Here is a 22,364-nt window from a genome sequence, read left to right as displayed (position 1 = left end):
AAGCCTACGCCTTGCACCACACTGAAGAAAAATATGGACCTTACGCTAAATTCATTATTTTTTATTATTGTTTTGTAATAAAAATAATGAGAAGCAATGATGCCATTTTTTGGGCATTTTGGAATAAAGTATACAATATGAATGTCCACCTTTAGTGCAAGGTCATGATCAGTATCGTTTTGCTAGGAATAATGGCATCGACCTTCCTTAATGTCCAAAAATGCTTTTAAAAAAAGACACCCCTTCAAGCAGATTTCTCGAGAATTTTTTTGAACTTTTGCCGATTCAAAATCTAACCGTCAAATATGATTGTGTCCCATATTAAAAAGTAAATAGTCTCTTTGTATACTTTTCCATGGAGGAAAGGCTCACCTATCCTTTAAACGTAAGTATGTCATCCCATGGAGGAAAGGCTCACCTACAGACTAAGCTTTGACTGTAGCTATGTCATGCACATTGGTTGCTCATGCTGCATTATATAGTACCATCAGCCATATCCACCGATGATGATGAAATGGATGGTGTGTATAAATTGTTGATCTGCAGATGGAAATGGCGGACTGAAAGTGGACCAACTGTTAGATGATGGCTCGATTGCCACCGTCCCATCTGTGGATGCTCTTATGGTTGCATTAATATATTACACGATGTGTTTACAGCATATTTGTTTCTTAGTGTTCATGATAAAAAGTTCGTGGAGAAAGTAGGACAAACATCTGATTTTTGGCGTTGTCCATCACTGCAAACTTTGAACACAGATGGGGATTAAATAATGAATAATACCATTCTCACATGTTTTTCCTCCCTGCAACCATTGCAAATGCAAGGCAAAGAAATCCCCCTCAGCTCTCCCTCTCCCCCCCCAAAAAAAAAAAATAACAACGCAAAAACTTAAATACAAGAAGAGAAAGAAAGGAAACAAAAGGTGGGCTTCTCCCTTTCTCAAACAACCTAAAAACAGAGAAAGGCCTCCTCCCCCCTAACACATCTTTTTACATCTCCCCCACCCTTTCTCTCACCTCCATATTAACAAAAACATTTTAGAAAGAGAGGTTATGATCTCCCTCTGTCTCTAGGAAGAGTTGACAGAGGAGGAGCGCCAAGAAGTGGTATTGCTGTGTCTCTTGGCTTCGAGGGCAGCGCCATCATTGAGCATGTCTTGAGAGTCGGTGTCCATTCCAAGGTGAGAGAGAGCAAGTGCCTGCATGTAGAAGGCGGTAGGCCATTCGGGCAAGCAGACCTGAGCCTGCATAGCATCCCTTAGAGCAAGCTCCGGCTGCTTGTTCATTAAGTATGAGAGTGCCCTCCTTGCAAATAGAGTCGGTGAAGGCACTGACATGATCACCACGAGCTGCAAAATTAATCAAAAATTTTTTATTCTTGTTTTTTTTTTCCCAATTTTGGGAAAACCACCATCATTTGTTATTGATGGTCCAAGTGGAAATGAGCATGTTCTATTTGTTGTATGGAATGAAGAGTGGGCAGTGAAAGGGAATGGATGGTGACACCTTAGAATAGTAATCAATGGCGGTTTTGAAGTCCTTGTCCCTGAATGCGATGTCTCCAAATTTCTTTGTGTTCAGCATCTCTTGAACTTGTTGAGTCCATTCTTGAAATGACAGCTTTACACACCACAATTTAACATAATTTCACTGATTCAGATTGTGCCCAAACCCAAAAAAGTCTTAGCAGCTTAGTTTTTGTGACATCCCAAGCACTATGGGAAAATTTTCCGGTAGAAGATTACTTTGTGCCTTTTTCTAGGACTAATAAGACATCAAAATGTAGGGATTATGGTTATTGTAAACTATTAATAGGTAAGCATGACAACCTCAAATTTGTAAGGAAATGATTCACTACCGACAATATGCTTTGATTACAATTAATTATTTCCCGAAAAGTTAAAGAAGCAAGGGATTCGGCCACTGCCTTGATTGGAGACCGTGCTGATGACTACGGCCTAGGTCTAATAGGGATCAATCAAGACTTTGGTCCCAGAGAAAGTGATGCATAAATATTATAAACTCCGCAAAGGATCACATGATTTTGAACAATAGGACACCGGGTACCTTGTTGTACATTTTTAATAAATAATATTTTTATTTTATATTTGAACTCTCACAAAAAATAATACCATAATATACATATCAATTTTGAATATACGACTCATGAGTATTGACTACTCACCTCATTTTCAGCACCCTCGTCATCCTTGTATCCAGTTTTAAGTAAAATATCATGTACAGCTGTAAGATCCATCCGGGCACAAGCTTTTCCAAGAGGAGAAAGCATTATAGGCAAAGCCACTGTATTTTTTGTTAGGCCCATCAGAACATGTGATGCCACCTACACAGAAAAGAAAGCAATATTATAATCATGTCTCTAACTATGAGAACCAGTGTTTTTGTGTGAAAACAATTCACATAAACCTCGGATATGACCTGCACACAATGGTGTCATATAGCACAATATGTTTCCAGAGTGTACAGGACTTTTTGCTATTTATTGCATTACTAATAAAACTATAAATTAATTAATCAACTAAATGAACTCCGGACGAAGCTCCAAAAGAAAACAAATCCAAGAAATCAGCCCAAATAGGATTTTTGAGATCAGCGCAGTTGCAAGTTGCAAGAATGTGTTTCTCAGATAGAATACAACAGGTAATATGCCTGTAATTGTTGATAATTTCTGAAACCTTTTATATTACAAATTTCATTGTTCAGAAAATGTAACAAGAAATATGAAATCATCAACACAATATTTCCAAGCTGATATTGCATTATATGGATAACATAAAGACACTTAAAGAAACAAAGATAGGGATATACCTCCACTTCCTTTTGAAGAGGAGCAATAGCTGTCAGAAGAAACTTATAAGTTGGTCGGTCCCTAGGTTCAAACTGAAGGCATCTTGAGGCAAGACCCACTAACTTTGTGGCATCTTCACTTGCATATTGCCCCTCTAGTGATGAGTCCATTAACAACAGCAAGTTCTTTCCCCTTATCAAATCTAAAGCCTGCATCAGAAAATGCCATAGGATCCAACCTACAGGTTTCAGATCCAAATTTTTGGCTCATCCAACCAAGTTACAAAGAGAAGGACAAAATGGGGACTTAGTAGACTTTAAATCATTTTTTTTTCCGTAACACAAACTTATGAAGCTATACAAGTTCCAGAGGAATTGCATCATACATGGCTAGGGGGAATATGCTTTCCACTCAAAAGGTCCAAAAGAACTGTTCCATAACTGTATACTACACTCTCCGGAGTGACTCTGCCTGCATAAGAAAATCCTAATCAAAGAGGGTTCAAGACAAAAGTACTTATCAACTGACCCAGTATAACTTATCAACACAACAGTTCTGTATAAATTTGAAATGAAAAAATTAGTATATAACCATAATGACTCTAAGAAAACAAGATCTAGCAAGGTGAACTTTTCTTTCTTTTTCGATTTTTAGCAAGATGGCATTTTCTGTATTCAAACATAATTTTAATATCTGCACCTGTGAATCTAGGGATTGAAATGAGAAAATGGGTGCATAAATATCAACCTGTCCGAAGAAACTCAGGAGGAGTGTAGGCCAAGTTGGTACTGTAGCTTTTTCCATCTCGGCTATTTTTCATTACTCCAAAGCTTGACAAACGAGGATCCCCATCCTGAGAATGTACAAGACAGTGTCATGAAATCTCCAAGGGAACTAAATCTAATTGAAACCAAATATTTTAAAAGACATACTCAACAACACAGAAGTTAAGGGCTGCATGACCTCTTTCTAATTTTTTTATAATTACAGCTATTTGACCATTCCCAAGATCGGTAACATAACAAATCAGATACCCGTGTCAAATTGTAATGAAGATGGAATCAGATTGTTACATGATTATTTCCATTTATTTGTAGCAACAATATACTCACAAAGGTCAAAACTTCAGCTATCCTCCCAAATGAGCATTCATTGGTGGGAATAGGAGCAGTGGAGACATACCACAAGAGCAGGATGTCTTACCATTATAATGTAAGTATAATGTAACCATTACTGGTAAGCTCCGTCCTTTTGATCAAATTTCCAATATTTAACTAGATTACAGCAGTGTTACACGAACGCCGAATGTCCATAAGTGTCAAAAGTGTCTAAATACTTCAGCTAAAACTACCAATACAGCTTTACAAGTTTGTATTATTGTTGTTTAAAAATAAAATATTACTTTTTTAGTATATGTGATATAATTTTCCATCCTATACCACATAAGAAACGGATGGGGAGGCAGTAGAATAGGAGATGGTACAGCCAAAAATGGCTTGAGTTCAAGTCCCACCATGAGCCTCTTCATAGCTATTTTTTTGCTTTTAATATACCAAGGTTTCCTCAAGTGTCACACGCAACACCAGCCCAGGGCTAAAATATTGTAACACTGGATGGCCAATGCTCATAAGGAAGCACATGATCAGACCTAGAACAGTATATGCTCCCCTATTAATATAAAAAGGTCTAGATTGTTTTTATAAAAAGTCATGAAAAGTTCAAACAAAAGAATTCCATTTCTTCTATGAGTATGTGGACGTACAGGCATGCAAAGGGCTAACACAACAACATTACTTCAACAACTGGGTTGAATTTGGCAAATCTGATGGCCAGACACCTCACTTTTAGTTGCTTCTATAGTTTGAAAATTTGGCCGCCCAGCCACCTAGGTGCCGGGAGGCCAAAACTCCTGCGCAGCACCTAGACCCATGTTGGAAAAACCAGGCAATCTAATCGATAACCGCTAGATTAGATTGGAACCGGCCACTGGCCGGTTCCGGTTTAAGGCGGTTTTGGTACTTGACCAGTATTTTTAAAAAATAAATTTAAAAAAATGTATATAAAATCCCAAAAATAAGGAATTTGATTTGAATACCTTTTTTAATATTCTTTACATTATGGTAAAGATTATAAATTGTTTTGGTCATTAATACTCACTTTTATATTTTTCCATCTTTTTTAGAAAATTTTAAAATACCCCTAGGCACCTTTAAATTCCATTTTTTCATTAATTTTCAACTTCATTTGAATGTGTTTTATTTTAATCATCCTCCGTAGGGTGTGGTTTTTATAAGGTTGCAACCCTAAACAATCCAATTAAGGCGCACTTCCAAATTTTATCATAATATGTAATGTTGGTGTAAAAAAAGTATTGGGCTTATCTTAAAATCTATTTCATATCTAATTATAAAATTTTAAACTCCAAAAATGGTTAAAATCAAGTAGAGCTATAAACATATGAAAATCTTGAAAATGGATGGTCTAGATAATTTGTTGCAAGATGCACTATTTTTGGTACTCAACAATTTTTTTTTTTTTCATATTCATACATCTCATCTCGATGTCGAGATGATCAATTAGAGGGTTTTTTAACATTAAAACAACATTTTCCGATAGATTTTTGAGGCGCATATGTAATTCTACATTTTAAGGTTGCAACCTTATATAAACTTTTGCCTTCTTTGTATGGTTCTCATATTTTAATAGATTTTTTTTTGTATCTTTTTTAATTTTTTGGAAACTTTTTTGACCATGCCATGACTTGCCCGATTAGAACGGTTGAATCGGTCGGTTTACCGGTTAGGCCAGTTAAACCACTTCTGGCCACATGTTTGGTTAACCGTTCCGGTTCGATTTTGTGAACACTGACCTAGACAGACCACCAAGGTGCCATCTGTCTAGGCGCTTGCCTAGGTGGCGCTCACTTTAAGACAGGCGCCTAGGCGTCGCCCCATGAAAGGGACTTGAGGGCGGAAAAATGCTATAGGCTTGGGGATTTTCGAGATCCCCCCCTAACGCCCAAGAAAAAAAAAAAAAAAAAACAGAAAAAGGTGGGGGGAAGGATTTAGGGGGACATTCTAGTTTAGAGAGAAAAACATTAAAAAAACTTGGGATTTGAGATTTTTCACAAGACAAAAAAAATTTCAACTTTACTTCGAAGTAGTTTTTGGAGCTTGGAGTGGTCACATAAGAGTACTTTCAGTGACTGAAGATCACTGGTTTGGGCCGTTATCAGTTTCATTTTGAAAAGGTTAGTGCATTACAATATTTTAATCACGGTTTTCTTCTGTTTTTTTGGTATAATGTATTACGATTTGAATCATTTGATTTTTTTTACTTGTTTTTTTTATTTATTATATTACTACATATTTGTAGTTGAAAGCTTGAAATGTTTTGTCAATATTTCACGGTTTGAACCTATATCGAATTTCTTTTGAAATTTGAAAAGCGCAGTGCAATACAAGATTTGAATTAGAGTTTGATTAATCTTTTGTTTTTCTTTTTTGATATTTTTATTTTACATGTTACTTTTTTGTTTTCTTTTTTTTGATATTTTTTTATATTTTTACATGTTTGTCTTTATATTTTTACAAAAGAAATCCGCCACACCCCCCCTTCCCTGGGAGGAGGGGGAGGTACGCCTAGGTGCCCCCAAACTGCCTAGGTGGCCACATCCGACTTCTTCAACATTGGATGCTGCTGATTATTTTGGGTGGATAGTCTAAGAAGATGAGATTATCAATGCCCATATAAAAAATTGAGGCAATTTGAGTTTGCTTCTTGGAGCCTGCAATTCATAACTTCATATGCTGACTCATGAATCTGATCACTATATATGTTACTGTAGAACCAATTGGCAAGAGTAACAAAGACTAAAAGACCTTAATTAAGATACGCAAATTCAAGAGAACATAGCTCGACTTTGTTCATCAACAAATTACAGCAAACAAATTTACCTCATCGAAAAGAACTCTAAATGCATTCAAATCATGATATATTCTCCGATTTTCAGTGTTGCAATGGTCTAGTGCCTGTGCGATATAGTATGCAACCCTCAAACGCATTGCCCATGGCATTGGCTGCTTCTCCCCTATCACAGAGCAGAAAAACTACTCGATGCATATTTACATATTATTATAGTAATTTAAACATGCCAAACACAGTATACCACACATTTAACTGTTCAAGTGCAAAAGACTGTAGCAGATTAATTGAGCAAATGTGAGTGAATTTAAAACACTTACACATGCCGAATACACATTAAAATTCATTTCTCTCTAAAGCATTAGCAGATTGCATCCATATGCATGCAGTACCCCCAAATAATCATCAAATGCAGTAACCATAACCATACCATGTCAAATGAAGAGGTAATCCATACTTTAAGGTGAAAGGAGAGAATTGTAGAAGAATATGTAAAAAGCCACTTAATTATCCGAAAAACACATACACAGATAATTCAATTTTTAGATTGTAGGCACATTATAGATATGTCAAGGAAATTACAAAAATCATGCTGAGCACGTACATGACAACCATAAGAAAACTGCTATACTTTTTCCATGCATTCAGCAATGGTTAACGGTAAACCACTTCAGCAATTGGACAAGGAAGTTTTAGCTGTGGCAAGAGGGTCACATGATAGAACTATAGAGATTTCCTGAGCTTAACATGGATGGAAGAGCAAGGCTAATCAAGAAAAATAAGTTTATGTGAATCTTCAGGATCCAAAGGTTATAAGAGTTGGATGAGTTGGATGTTGGAACTCGAGAACAAATTCCTTCATATTTATTTTTTTGCTAAGCAATTCCCCTAGTTTCAGATAGACATGATAACATTTTTGTGACAATTCTAAGCCTGAAAATTTTCTAAACTACAAAACCAAAACAGTAGCTGATGATTCAACATTTTAAATTATGGATCCTAAATAGATCCTTTCCTTTATCAATCATAATTATGTAGAACCAAAGGACAAGTACTAGCTGATTGAAAAAGCCTAATAGTCAAATTTCCAGGGCCTTACTCTTTCTCACTGTTCAAAAGCTTAAACTTCATCCCCATACAGGAAATGTCAAAAATGAGTGTAGCTCACCCGTTCAACTTATCAACTCAGAGAAACTCGGCAAGTTTCTCAAGTATTGCAAACAAATGTCTGTACCAAGATTTGAACTTGATGCCAAGTCGATAAAGGGAATACACACTGCAACAATTCCACAGTCATTGGGAGTGGGAGCCAGAGCAAGAAAGTGTCACATGCTAGAAGCTCCTAAATTGGGACCTCATTCCTTACAATTATTTGATTAAGAAATAAAAATTGAAAATTTATTAAACATAAAAGACCAATAACCTAAAAAAAAAATTAAAAAAATGGGCACAAAAAATGGGCAACAGAAAATCAACTATTATCAATTAAATTTATTTGATTAATAACTAATATTGATTACTAACTAATATTTCTATATCCTGTTGAGGTGTAGTTTATGTAACAATAATCCCACAAAATACAATATAAAAATGTTATGATGATGCGCCTCATATAACTGGTAATAATATAAAGGAGCTGATTTTTATTGATAAAATATACTCTATTTACATTTCTACACTTAACAGCTTCCAAAAGAATTAAGAGAACGAGAGAGTATGATAGCAATTAAGATCCAAAAGAATCATCTTCTTGGCCTCGTGTTGCCCCTTGGGGCTACGAGCGACTCCTAAAATGTGGGGATCGAGATATCCAAATTTACAGATAGCAATCCCATGGAGATCTCTATCCTGGAGCACCGGAGTGAGATTCTAGAATGCATTGGCAACTAGGTTGGGAGATCCCGGTAACTATAAACAAAACCCATGATTCATCTTGGTATTAACTTTGGCATATTGATTTTATAAACTAAAAACGTTCACCCAAACCCAAGATTTTCATAATAGAATTTATTCATGGGTCAAACCAACTTGACTTGGCCCCTCTGCAGCAGTTGAGGAAAGACTGTTCAAGGGCATTGCAATGAGCAGAGACCCTGTGCACAACTGAGTTGGGAGGAATGTGACAAAGGGAGCCATATGGAAGGAGTTTCTCAAGGCCCTTCAGGTGAATGAACTGTGCAGAGAATGAGAGCCTCTCATTGAGAGCTTTTCCTTAAAGCGTAAAACCCTAAGCTAACCCACCCAAGTGTTTGTCCTAAAGTGATACTTTGCAAGCCTTTCCTATTCAAATATAGTATCTAAGGAGGCCAGAAAGAAACTATAGGTGGTCAGTAATCACAGAAAGGTTATTACAATCCTAATGAAATCCACACCTTTTCTCACTAGTTGGTTTCAAAGCTTTGTCATCATGGAAGATGGGCATTTCATAGACAATATCCAATGATTCCCGCTAAGAGTATTGACCATGGGAATCGCTACCTAAAAGTTAATAAAACCCAGTAATGTGCTCTAAACTAGAAAGCTGGCAGGATACCCTTGAACACAATAGTTCAATCATCCGAAAATAATGCTTTATTTTAGGACCTTTTTTTTTTAGGATTCAATTGACACGGACTTCTTACTTCTCTGAATAATTTTCTTAATAATAAGAGAGTGAAGGAAAGTTTCTTCATGTTAATGCCAATTGAGGGGCTATAAGCTCAACTTAGACAGCATTTCAAGACACTCAGGAGTAAAGAGTTATTTAGAGGAGCAGCTTCGGGGGAGTTAGGAAGGTCTTCATGTTGTCAAGAGGATGTATGACTTGGCATAAGTAGAAAACTAGAAGCCCGAGCACTTTGAATTGGGTCTTAGACAGCCCTCACAGTTCGGCTGAGGCCCTATGAGAGTACATCATGATTCTGAGAATACTATTCCACTTCAGATAAACAGAGTGCCAATGGTCTTGAAGGGACATGAGTTTTCCCAATAACTATAGATTCCCAGTTTGATTCAAACAAGTCACCCTAAAAATCACAAATTCCAACTTTTGGAACCTATTTTTTATTGTTACCATTCCAGAACCATAATAAGTGTTATGTAGAGCAACTAATTTAGGGGGTAGCTATTTCCTTATAGAACATTTAAGACATAACCAAAGTGACCCTACTCCAGCTTCCAAAATTACTGGTTCTTAAGTGATTCTCAAGACATCTTGTTTCTGGAATTGGATTCTCGATACATTCCTATCCAAACTTTGATACCTTTTATGTTCTTGCACTCCCATTACATTTCAGGCTTCTAAGGATCAGAGAGGATCTAGTCCATTGCAAAGTTTGACTCCCAAATCATGCATACAAAAAGGAAAGAAAAAATTCAAAATTCCAATTCATACAAAACTCCAACGTCGAATTACATATTAAACAGGAACTTACAACATCAAATTATTGATTCATATTATTTTCCAAGCAATAGACTCTTATTGGCACTTTCTTCAAATAGTTAAGTGAGCAATTCAACATGGTAAGCTCAGAAAGAAAAGTCTATAAAGCAATAAAATCAACAAGAATATAGTACGTACAGTGAAAGAGGTGCTTGGAAAGAGTATCATTAGGCATGTATTCCGCAACGAGGAGCCGTTCATCTCCTTCAGCACAACACCCAATCAGATTCACTAACCGTTTATGCCGGACCTTCCCAACACCTGCAGCTTCAGCCTGTTTATCTAAAATAAATCAATCACATTTTATACATATTTCTCGTTACTGTATGGGCACAATATCTATAAGAATTTTGCACTAAAAAATTCCCATTATTTTATAAGATTAAGAATAAAAATTTGCTTAAGAACCATAACATAAACTCCTAGCAATACAAAATATTAAAAATATTGTACACCCAATTCGTGGATAGGGAAATTTTACTGCAAATTGTCGTGCATCTGGCCATGACTCCTTTGAGAAACGTTTGATAGCGATCAAGCGATTGTTGTCGAGCTTCCCCTTGTAAACAACATTGGGAGCTTTCTCACCACTCTCAGATATTATTAACTCTCTACTGAACCCATTTGTAGCAGCACGCAGCTCAGCAAGACCGTACTCTTTGAAAGCCGCAACCTTATCTTCCTCAACCCCATCCCCATTTGCTAAAAACCATAAAGTTCAAAATTCAAGAGAATCACCCTAAAAAAATTAACCCAAAGGAATAACAAAAAGCATGCACCTATTTTCATCAATGTGATCCATACATGAAAGGAATTGGAAAATCGAGAAAGAGCTCATACACTACCAGAAACAAAATATGCATTTTGCTAATACAAAAACCATACGCACCAACCAAAATAGAATTCATATAAAAAAACTGGCATACACATCCCAGAAGAAAAATTAAAAAGAAAACAGTAGAAGAACAAGCAAGCACCGAGCAGGTAAATGCCAGAGCTATAATTAACCCAACAAAAACAATGATTAAATAACAGATACCAGTGCATAATCAACTTCATGATATTTTTCAAAAAAAAAAAAAAAGGGCAAACAGTAAGCAAAGAACGAAGGAAAATGAGAAAACCCAACAACTACAGAGACAAAAAAGGATGGAGATTTACCTAGATCTGGTTTCTCTGCCTCTAACAATTCACCATCAGGACTTCGAAAATTGTTTGGTTTTGACGGAAAGCACCCCATATCTATCCCTCCACTCCCAAAATCTCATACAATCAAACCTTATTCACTCTTCCTTGAATATCATTGGAATTTATCCCATGAAACATCCTACGTTTCACCAATAAACCCGAATTCAACTTTGAAAAGCCTTCAAAATCCGCTTTCTCACTCTAGGAACAAACACAGCAACAGCTCAACTAATTTCACAAGGTTCAACCAATTAACTGTAAATAACTACCATTCAGCTTTTAGCTGAGCCCTATCATAATGGAATTCCTGCAAAATGCAAGACATCAATGCGAATATTTAAGCCTGGAACATGGATTATGAGAGAAAGTGAAAGAGTTTGAAGTGCAAAGTAATGAGTTGTGGAGATTTTCTAGGGTTTCAGTACGTTACCAGTTTCTTAGCAGATGGTCACATGATGACTGCATGAGGGAGCATGTGATGAGAGAGAAGAGACAGTTTTCTGTACACCGGTTTTAACTCAGTTCGAGCTTTCTCTCTCTAAATTCTAAAACAACAATATACAGTATACACTGTGGCGGTTTTTCTCTCTAAAACGTAATGCACTGGAAGAAGTGGAACAGTCAAATTAATTACAGTTAGGAACCCTAAGATTCAGGTGTTTGACGCTGGTAAAAGTACTAAAATGCCCCTAAACTTCCAAATAATCTATGTCATTTCCAAGAAAATGTACAAACTATAAAGACAATTTCTTTCCTTTTTTTTTTTTACCACTAAACAAATAGTTTGTTACTTGTAAATCAAATATGTATGTGCGAGAAATATATTTTAAATTTAGAGAAAATTAATCTCATACCTCTTAATATATAGTTATATAAAATTTATCTAAAAGTTTTCAATTTTATATTTATATCTCTTTTTTCTATAAATTTTATATATTCTGGATCTTCAATATCTGAAAAATAAATATTTTAGAAATTAATTTATATTCTAAAGCATGGGACATCCAAAATTAGTTGTGTTCAAAATTTGTGAAGTTTCAACTTGATTTTCGGACGACGAATATCTAAAATACAAAATTTTGGACTTTTAAGGTCCGAACTAAGGATACTTTTTTGATGATGTGGTTGAAGTCATGTCCAATATCCAAATTTGTTGATTTATAGAATTTCAAATTTTCAATGTCCAAAATAAATACGGTTCATGAGCAAATAAAAAATAAATCACAAAAATTACGAGAATAAATTACAAAAAATTTTAAAATTAATCACAAAAATTTCCCTGAAATCTATGCATTGAGTTGATTAGGGTTTAGGTCCAATATATATAAAGAAAGAAGTTGCACAAATATTTGGAGAGAGAGAATGGTTGTAAATTATTAATTGCTAAAAGGAAAAGAGAATGGTTGTAAATTATTCATTGCTAAAATGAAAAGAGAATGGTTGTAAATTATTCATTGCTAAAAAGAAAAAAGAAAAAAGCAAAAAGAATGGTTGTATATTCTCAAGAATGATTGTATGTTAATTCTTAATAATTTGTGGCGATGATAACCATCAATGACAAGGTAAACCATTGTCAACTTTTTTTCTCCTAATCACCCTCTAGTCCTCACCTTTTCTTGATAAAATACTCTTTACCACTTAAAGTTTTGTTAGATGAATGGTTGCATCTCAAAGTCTTGTTAGATGAATTGGATCCAACATTGAAAACTTTGTGATGGCCACTTAAAGTCTTGTAGATTGCATCTAAAAATCTTGTTAGGTGAATTTGATCCATCACTGAAAACTTTGTGATGGCTTGCAAATCTATTTTCCCCCCCTTTATCCCACCCAACCCAACCCAACCATATCATATAATTTGAAGCTTAAAAAATGGTGCATGTTTAGCAGATCTATAAATTTTGAAACAAACGATCTGAAAGATGGATCACTTACATAGCTTCAAATGCATTTGTTTTTTTGTAGAGATGGAGGCGATCAATTTAAAAGTTTCTGGCACTAAAATTTCATTTTCTTGTAAGATCCGACATGCAAAAGCTCTGATTTTACAAAATACTTTTGCATTTTTCACTTACCTATATTTTTAAGGCAAGGTACCTTTAGGGGTTGTAATGGTCAATTTGGACTTAAGCATATATAATTGTTATTTTAAAAGTGATTGGGCATCTCAAACTTTTAACTAAAGAACCATTGTTTCATGCCGGTTGGACCGCGTTTAGGGGTCAAGAGGTATAAAGCATCCATTATGGATGAAAATAGGTGGTCCATCTAAAAACAATTGTAACTAACGGTTCAAATATTTTTTTTAAGATAATTATTATTTTTAGCTTTCAATTTTATTTTATTTTTATAATCATGATATCTATATTACAGGTTATATATTCTCTAAAAATTAAGATCGAATTATATTTTAAAAATATATTTATTGCCGTCCATAACTAAAATGTGTGTGTGGCTCTCTCAATCTATTAATTTTCAAAAAAAGAAGAAGAAAAAGTATTGACCAATGAGTAGCAAAAACCATTGTTTAATAATTGGTTGAAGGGAAAGGATGCTAAAAAGGATAGGAAAATCAAAGGACAAAAGGTAACATAGGGGGTCGTGTGCACCTTTTATAAGCTATGTGACTCACTAAAGCTTTGGAGATAGAGGGCCTGTGTGTATGATTTGGATTGATTCTCTAAAGGGAACTTTTGGGGTACAGTGATTTTCTTGAGTCCACACTATGGGGTTGCTCTCTCTCTCTTCTCTCTTTTGGGGGACACAGATTTTCTTGAATCCACACTATCTTTCCCTCTCTGTTTTGGGAGTGATTTTTTTGAATCCACGCTATTGGTTTATGTGAAATATGTATATATATATACAAAATTTAAATATTATAATTAAAAAACAATAAGGTTTGTACAGAGTCGAGGCTCTAAACAATCAAAATAAAACGTACCTTCAAATAGTATCGAAAAATATGCTTTCAATATAGAAATCTTTGTGATAGCCTTAAAATATATTTTTATTTTTTAATTATACGATTTAAAGCTTAAAAAATAGTAACAGAAGTAGATCTATAGAAACTTGAAGATCTTTAAAATTGATGGTCTAGAAGTACATTACAAGATGCAGTATTTCCAAAACTTGAAATCTATTTTTTTTCTTATCTTCATGCGGCTTGATATCGAAATGATCAATTTGAGGATATTTGGGTATCAAAATAATAACTTTTAATGAAATTTTTGAAGTGAGTTCTGATTTGATTGTTTAGAACCTCAACTCTATATAAAATTTTCAATTAAAAAATATATGATTATATTTATTTAAATATTATTAAATTATTATATATTAAATATTTTTAAATAATAACTCTACTCGGTTCAGGTTCAGGTTCAGGTTCAGATCTAATAGTGTTCACGTTGGACTTACCGAAATAGTATCCGCATCTAATATTTGGACCCAAACCCAATCCGCCGGATCCAATTTTTGATCCATTGCGAGGTTGCTCTCTAAGAAAATTTAACGTCACGTTCTTGTGTTACTTTAGGCAAAGAAATGAGGAGTATTTAATGCAAGAGGAGATAGGGGTAGGTACAAAATGGAATGCAGCTTTAACTACAATATTTATGAGCCACCATATGATAGGACTTGATGTTTGCCCAATTGATGCCCATTATTAACCCTTATAACTGTACTTCATTTATAGGTAAAACTGGCCCGGGTGCAGTCTATATAAGGCGGCAACGGTAGAAGAAACATTGCGGTGTTTTTCACTTCCTGTTTAGTTAGATTGCTTAGGTATGAGACATCTTTAAAATAATGTAAGAAAAAAGTGGTATGCTTTTTGAAACAGTGTTAAGTCCACGCCATTAATATACAATAGACTGCACTACTTCTACAAGTATGATTGCGTCCTTATATAAACTTTTTCTATAATTTGATATATACCGACTATAATTAGTTATGGCCAAGTTAGCAAGACTTTTTTATGTTAATACCTCAATTAAGGGAGAGGGCATCTTAACTCGTCAAAAAATGGACAAAAAAATAAGAGAGATGGGGATCTTCTTCGAATTTCAACATTTATCATTGGACATCATTCGTTTCACGTTTTCAAGGGCTGAGAATTTTTTGGATTGGGTTTGGATCCACCAAGATTTGGATCTGGATCTGGATCCAAAAAGTATATGTGAGATCCAAATAGGAAAATATACATGGGAACTGGATCAGGTCTTCTAAAAGTTTAAAGTGTATATATATATATACATATATATATATAAAATTTTAAAAATTATGTTAGATCCATATCGGGTCCACTTGTACCCGGATCCTATCCAAAATACTACTTGGATCTAAATTTGGGATTTGGATCCAGATTTTAGATTGAAATCTTGGATCCATACTTGGATCCAACATTCGGGTTTCAGATTTGGATCGGGTAAATTCTCAGCCCTAACGTTTTCTCCATTTTGAATTATCAATCAATTTTAGTAGTTAATATGATCTTTACTTTTAAGATACGGTTATTGGGCTTGAGCTTAAGTGTTAAGCAATTTAACTTTAGAAATACTACATCTCAAGTTCGATTCTTACCATTGAACTACCAAAAAACGTGGGCTTTTCGTGTGTGTCAAAATTATTCACATGTCGTTCCCCTTCTAAAATTTGTCTTAAACAATGGATTTTGGAGAATGAAGATGATTTTATGTTGGGTGTGTGTGGCCATTAAAGGCCTTGTGCATGCTTGTATGTGATGGACACCTTTAGAGATGCGGCCAAAGCCTCATCCATGTATCATCACATGGTATGCATATTGATAGTTATTTTCAAGAAAGCGAACCACTTTTCAGGGTGAAGCATGCGCATGTGTGAGAGAGAACCCCCGTACATCATCGAGCAATGGATTGCATAAAGGTCTGCGATCTTGGTTCGCCTCGAGGGGAGAATCAGAAATCCATAAATTGGGACTACGACCCCTTGCCCATTGGCTAGACTTTGGTGACTCACTAATGATCCCCTACATAGATTGTAGGTCATGGGCAACGTTGGGTCGGTTTGAGAAAGCATGTGTGGTAAGTGATTCACAGTTGAAGGTGGCGTGCCCCAGTGCACATTTATTCCTAGACCATATGGATCATTTTCTCATTAAAGTATTTAATTTTGTTTATTTTAATAATATATGATTTTTAGAACTGTTATTTGAATTTTTTTAAATCTTTGGATATTTTATTTATCAAATTTGGATTTATAAAAACAGATATATTGATTTAAATATTAAAATATGATTTTATGAATTTCTAAAAATAATTTTATTTCAAATATTGTATGAGAGGCCTAATAGGACTTTTGGGCCCACCATTGCAAATTAGGTGGGGCCCATTATGTGCAACAATGGATGGCACGCCCCACCTAGGAGACTTTCTAATTTATGTTGGTCAAGCTCTAAAGCTCGAGGGATAAGAAAGTATTGTAGTTTAAGCCTTGAAGAAATTTTGAATGAAATTTTGGTATGTATGAGAACGCTTATGCATAAAATAATAAAGTATAATATCATCATATATTAATTTCTTATTTGAATTAATTGATGGCAAAATGGTTTAGGAAGTGGGGGATAATGGTTCTAGCACCTTCCATATGATGTTGATAGTCTATCTATGAAATGGACGGCTCGTATCTCTCACCCCACAAGTCATCAAAGATCAATGGTGCATATTCAATTTCAAAAGAGAAACAAGGTAAGAAAAAACATAATAAACTCTAAATCTATTTAAGCACTATAAAAAAGGTGAGTACCCTACCCAACATCTCTACATCTTGAAACTTACCATCTCTTTCTCTCTCATCCAACAATAGGGCCACGCCCATCTCTCTTGGAAAGTCTCACATCTCTCTCTCTTGTGAAATCAAAGGGGCACGCCTCACTCGATCTCTTTCATGGTGATTGTCTCATCTCTTCCATCTCTCATCTCACATTGGAGCTAGGCGTTTAATAGAAAGATAAGCTATCTGTCAACTAGGCTATCAAAGGGGTTCACATAGAGTTGAGTTTTGTAATTAAAAAGGTATTCATATTCCATTGGTATGGCTTGTCCAAAACTTGCTTTCCCGATTGAGATTGAAGATAGACCATTAGATCCCGCATCATCGAAAGGTGGTGACTCGGTTTGGGGTATAAGAAGCTCAGTTGAGGTAATATTTGATACCATCTTTTGTTTCTTGCTTATTTGCTTATTGCTTTCTTCATTCCCAAGCATAGGTTGTCTTTTCTTTGTTAATGAAAACTGAGGTTTTGAATGGTTTCGAGTTTTTGAGATCTTATTGTATTCTTTTAATTTATTTTATTTGAAGTTATTATATTGTAAAGGATTGCTTGTGAGTGATCTAGGCCGTGAAGAAAAGAAAAAAAAATACTCTAGCTAAATTGCACGAGTCCTTCTTTCATTTTAAACCTTAAAATCCTTCATATTGTTTATTTATCGTTCAATTTTAATTCTTTGCATAGCAACAACTTACAAAATCATGGATTGAAAATAGAAGGAAAACAATTATATAAGATGTCAACCTTATATATATATATTGCATGAGTAACATGCACTTAAAAAACCTACTAGAGAAGGTTGTTCCTATCTCGGAAAAGCCTTAAATTGACCATCTCGACCTTGAGATTCATATACATGAAAAAAGTGGATTTTTAAGCCTAAAATTAGTTCATCTTCTAACACATTATTTAGGCCATCAAGTTTAAAGATTTTCAAAGGTTTATGGATATGTTTCATTGTCACTATTTATGGAACTTCAAATTTCATCATTGGGAGCAACAATAGATTTTTATATCATTGCAAGGCTTTGCAACACCAACATTTTCAACATAGTTTTGAGGTATACCTTACTTCAATAGTATAGGGTTGATACCTTATACAAACCTTCCCCAAAATAAAAACAAGTCAAGAGAGATGTTGAAGTTGTGACATGTTTCATATTCAAGGGTGCAGTTGGCATACAGATGTATCCGTAGCTGTAGAGATAAGGTGCACCTTCAAATTTTATCATGGTATATACTTTTGATGTAAAATGTTCTTAGGATTATCTCAAATCTATTTTATATCTAATTATAAAATTTTAAATTTCAAAAATGGTTAAAATCAAGTAGATCTATAAACATATGGAAATCTTGAAAATGGATGGTGTAGATAATATGTTGTAAAATGCACTATCTCTGAGACTTTAAATCTTTTTATTTTTCATGGTCATACATCTCGATGTCAAGATGATCAATCAAAGGGTTTCTTAACATTAAAACTACCTTTTTTAGATGGATTTTTGAGGTACATCTGTAGTTCTACATTAGAAGGTTGCATCCTTGTATAAACTTTTTCCCGTATTCAAAGCCCATACAAAACCAGGGTGGACACATTTGTCCAGGTAGGGCCGTTAAGACCGGGCTCGGGGCAGGGCTTCTGGTCTCAGCCCAAAGCTATGCAAGCCCCTAGCCTGAAAATTTTGCCAAATTCAGGATTAGCAAGTCCTGAGCCTGACCTAGCCTGAAAAGAATCTAGCAGAGCCTTAAATAAGTTTCAAATTCGGTCAAGGCTAGCGTGTGCATTGCCTAAAAATATTTTGGGCCTACTAGGTCCAGACTGGGCCCAACACATGGACCTTAACACATGGCTAGAACCTTTCTTGAAACTAAGCCCGGCCTAGCCCGTTAACAATCCTACATTTAAGTCGTACAATGAAATTTTCCTTGTTTTAGTACGATGTTGGTGGTTAACATGCACTTCAAATTATTCAAGGTTCCAATAAAGGGAAATGTTTTTATACTTCCCCTACTCTATAGAAGCTTTATAATCGGCACCCCCGCCTCACACCACCCATCTGTCTAATTTAGATCAAATAAGCCATTGACCATATAATCATCCAACGTTTCAGAGTATTTTATTTTTATTTTTTATTCTAAAAATTATCTATATATGAAATTTTGTGTGTGCTATCATCTCAATGGGACGCACCTAAAAAAATATTAAAAAATAATTTAATAAAATAAAATAACCAAAATACCCTTGAAACTTTCGAAGGTATTTTGGTCTTTCTATTTTATTGGGAATATTGTTTTTATATTTTTTCTGGTGCTAGATTAAGAGAGGAATGGACACCCAAAATTTGTTGTTGAAATATTATGTAAAAAAATTAAAAATAAAACAGTGTAGAAGCATGACATTGTAATTGGATCCATCTCAGCCGTCCATTCAAATCTCACCGCTTGATAGGAAGAAGTATATAACTAATAGAAAGCTTGCCCTCCAATAAAAATAATCAACCCATTTTTGGTTGAATCTCTTTTACTTTTTTATAATCAAGTATCTCCAAACTTCATAAAAATAGGTGAGCGATGCACATTTATAGAACCCCATCATTTCTAAAAGTCCTAGGTCCCGTTTGGACATCCCAAAGGATCTACTAAACACGTGAAGAAAAAATTAGTTTTATAGCGCTTTGGGCATTCAAACAGGCTTCCAAAAAATCTCTCAGCTAAGTGAAATTGGATTTCGACCAAAATAGATGCCCAAAGCCAGGAGGGAAACCTATGTCAATTTATAGCATTAGTTGAATCTTCTTCCACTACCAGCTGACTCTCTTCATGGGTGAGTTTAATGACCCTTGCTTAAGGGCCATAGTTTTGCCTTATTGATTTCACTATAAGTTCAAAAGTTGTTGCCTTCACTATAAGTTCAAAGGTTGTTGCCTCAAGCCATCTCTAAAGGTTGTTGCCTTCACTATAAGTTCAAAGGTTGTTGCCTCAAGCCATCTCTAAAGGTTGTTGCCTTCACTATAAGTTCAAAGGTTGTTGCCTCAAGCAATCTCTAAGGGTATGTTTGTTTTTTTCAAAAATATATTATGGAAAGTTGAATGTTTTGTTCTAGAATGTTTAAATAAATTTTGGGTAATGTGTTTGATAACCTGTTGGAATGTTAAAAACTTATGGGTACTGCGTTTGTATTATATATAATATATAATATAATATTTATTATAATATAATATAAATATTTATATATTATATATAATATAGGATAATATAAGATATTAATATATTATTATTTATTAATATGAAATAAAATAAGAAATCATTCAATAATCCCTTCGAAAAAAGTGTTTCAGTTAATGTAATTTATATTATATAATATATATTGATTATATATTATATGTAATATATAATATTACTATATAATATATATAATATTAATATAATCCTATATTTTAATGAATAATATATGTATATATATATACATGTATTATATATGAAAATATAATATAATATTAATTATATATATTATGTTATATTAATATTATATTATATTATATCATATTAATAATACTAGTAATTATATATTTAACTATATATATTATACATTGTGAATAGTGATTAACACAAAGTTCTGAAAGATTAAGTTCCTATTCACCCCCTTTAGGAACTTATTTTTTCATTTTTTAACAAAAGAACGAGAAATTTTGTTGAAAGATTAAGTTTTGAACTTTAGATGGAAAGTGTGAAACAAACGCAATTTTTTTTAAAAATCTAAAAAAATACTTTCACAAAAACAAACACGCCCTAACGGTATGTGTGATAACTGAAAAATGTATTTTTCTGAAAAAAATATAGGTAGAAAACTCTGGTTGGAAGATGAGAATCCATGTTTGGTAACATGTCTTGCAAAAATCGGAAAAAGCTCGGATGAGATATAGGGCAAAGAGAGATTGAAAGGGGAGAGAGATAATGAGGTTAAAGGCGGAGAAAAGCGTGGAAACGCATAGAAATGTGGGGCTCCTTGTTTCCACTTTCTCCCATTTCTAAACATGAGAAAAATGTAGTAACTGAAAAAACAAGTCATTTTCTCATTGCTTCTCAGTTATCAAAACACGACCTAAGTGAATCCCTATATCCAGCCATTACTACTTCACTCCTAACGCTACCATCAAAGTTAAACTTTAGCGGGCCCATGGGGGTGAGTCATCCATGTAGAAGGTTTGATGTTTGTGGGTCTTTTAACAAGTAATAGCTCGTGAAAATTGTAATAGAAGAATTATTTGTAGGCATTTTTAAATTTGGAGTGGTGAAGTTATGGTAATAGAAATTCCTATGAGTGTTTGAAATATATCTCCACCCTTAATTATGAAATTTCAACTCTAAAAAACGATGTATATCGAGTAGATCTATAACTATTTGAAAATCTTAAAAATAGAAGGTCTAGATAACATGTATAAGATGCACTATTGTTTTAGACTTGAACACAATTTTTTTTTCATATCCATGTAGCTCGAGGTCGAGATGATCAACTAAAAGGTTTTTGAGTGTCCAAATAACTTTTCCCAATGAATTTTGAGGTGTGCTTGATGCCTTAAATAAACTTTTTCCTTTTCTGAATGTTGACTTGTTATACAATTACACCAAATGTTAAATAAATAAAAAAACATTTAGAAGTGCATCAAAAAATGTTGTACATGTTTCAAAATCTTTTCACTATCAAAGACGTTTGAGTATAGGGGTGGCAATGGACCGGACTAGAACCTAGGAATCGACGGGTAGACCTGACCTCGGGTCTGGGTATGGGTCAAATTGTGACCCGAAAGGTTGAGTCTAGGTCCAAAACCTAGACCCGAATGGTCCAGGTCCAGCCGGACCCGACCTGAATAATATAGGTGTATGTGGGTATTCATAAATGTTGCCAATATGTTGTTTCTTAGGAAGTTCCACTTATTATGTAAAACAATAAGGAACGTGGGTATTCATAAATGTTGTGCAATACTATATATGTTGCCAATAATATGGGTATATGATGGTTAAACAAGGGGAGAAAAAGAAAAAGCTCATAGTCATAGGTGGAAATGGACCCGACCAGACCCGGGACCCGATGGGTAGACCTAAATAGTTTTTGGACATGAAAGATCGGATCTGAGTTCAAAACCTGGACCCAATTACTTTTTAGGTCTGGATCTAGCGGGACCCGGCCTATGGCCACCCCTATTTGAGTAGTACCCCATC

The 22,364-nt window shown here is 34.5% G+C and overlaps 1 protein-coding gene across 4 annotated transcripts; it reads right to left on the bottom strand.

Annotated features, from left to right (window-relative positions):
* Window positions 1-747: 747 nt before the first annotated feature.
* Window positions 748-11,967, bottom strand: LOC18437413 (serine/threonine-protein kinase BSK2). Of its 4 annotated transcripts, none has more exons than XR_016047832.1 (11): window positions 11,775-11,964; window positions 11,318-11,651; window positions 10,638-10,858; window positions 10,295-10,430; window positions 6,768-6,901; window positions 3,559-3,664; window positions 3,197-3,282; window positions 2,832-3,049; window positions 2,188-2,346; window positions 1,509-1,622; window positions 748-1,351 (listed from the first exon to the last, which is right to left on the bottom strand). XR_016047832.1 is itself a non-coding variant. In XM_006847623.4 (11 exons), exons 2-11 carry the CDS (start codon window positions 11,394-11,396, stop codon window positions 1,073-1,075), a joined length of 1,503 nt encoding a protein of 500 aa, XP_006847686.1. In that variant the 5' UTR covers window positions 11,397-11,651; window positions 11,775-11,967; the 3' UTR covers window positions 748-1,072. The 4 variants fall into 4 exon arrangements, 3 of the variants coding, with proteins under 3 accessions (XP_006847686.1, XP_088712198.1, XP_088712199.1); XM_006847623.4 differs by having other exon boundaries at window positions 2,832-3,020; window positions 11,775-11,967; XM_088856072.1 differs by having other exon boundaries at window positions 2,832-3,020; window positions 6,768-6,920; window positions 11,775-11,962.
* Window positions 11,968-22,364: the final 10,397 nt, after the last annotated feature.

This window comes from Amborella trichopoda, chromosome 13 (genome assembly GCF_054954075.1).
Source record: "Amborella trichopoda isolate Santa Cruz 75 chromosome 13, AtrichopodaSantaCruz75HAP2 v2.0, whole genome shotgun sequence".
NCBI lineage: Eukaryota > Viridiplantae > Streptophyta > Magnoliopsida > Amborellales > Amborellaceae > Amborella > Amborella trichopoda.
This window is presented reverse-complemented; position numbering and strand designations above follow the sequence as displayed.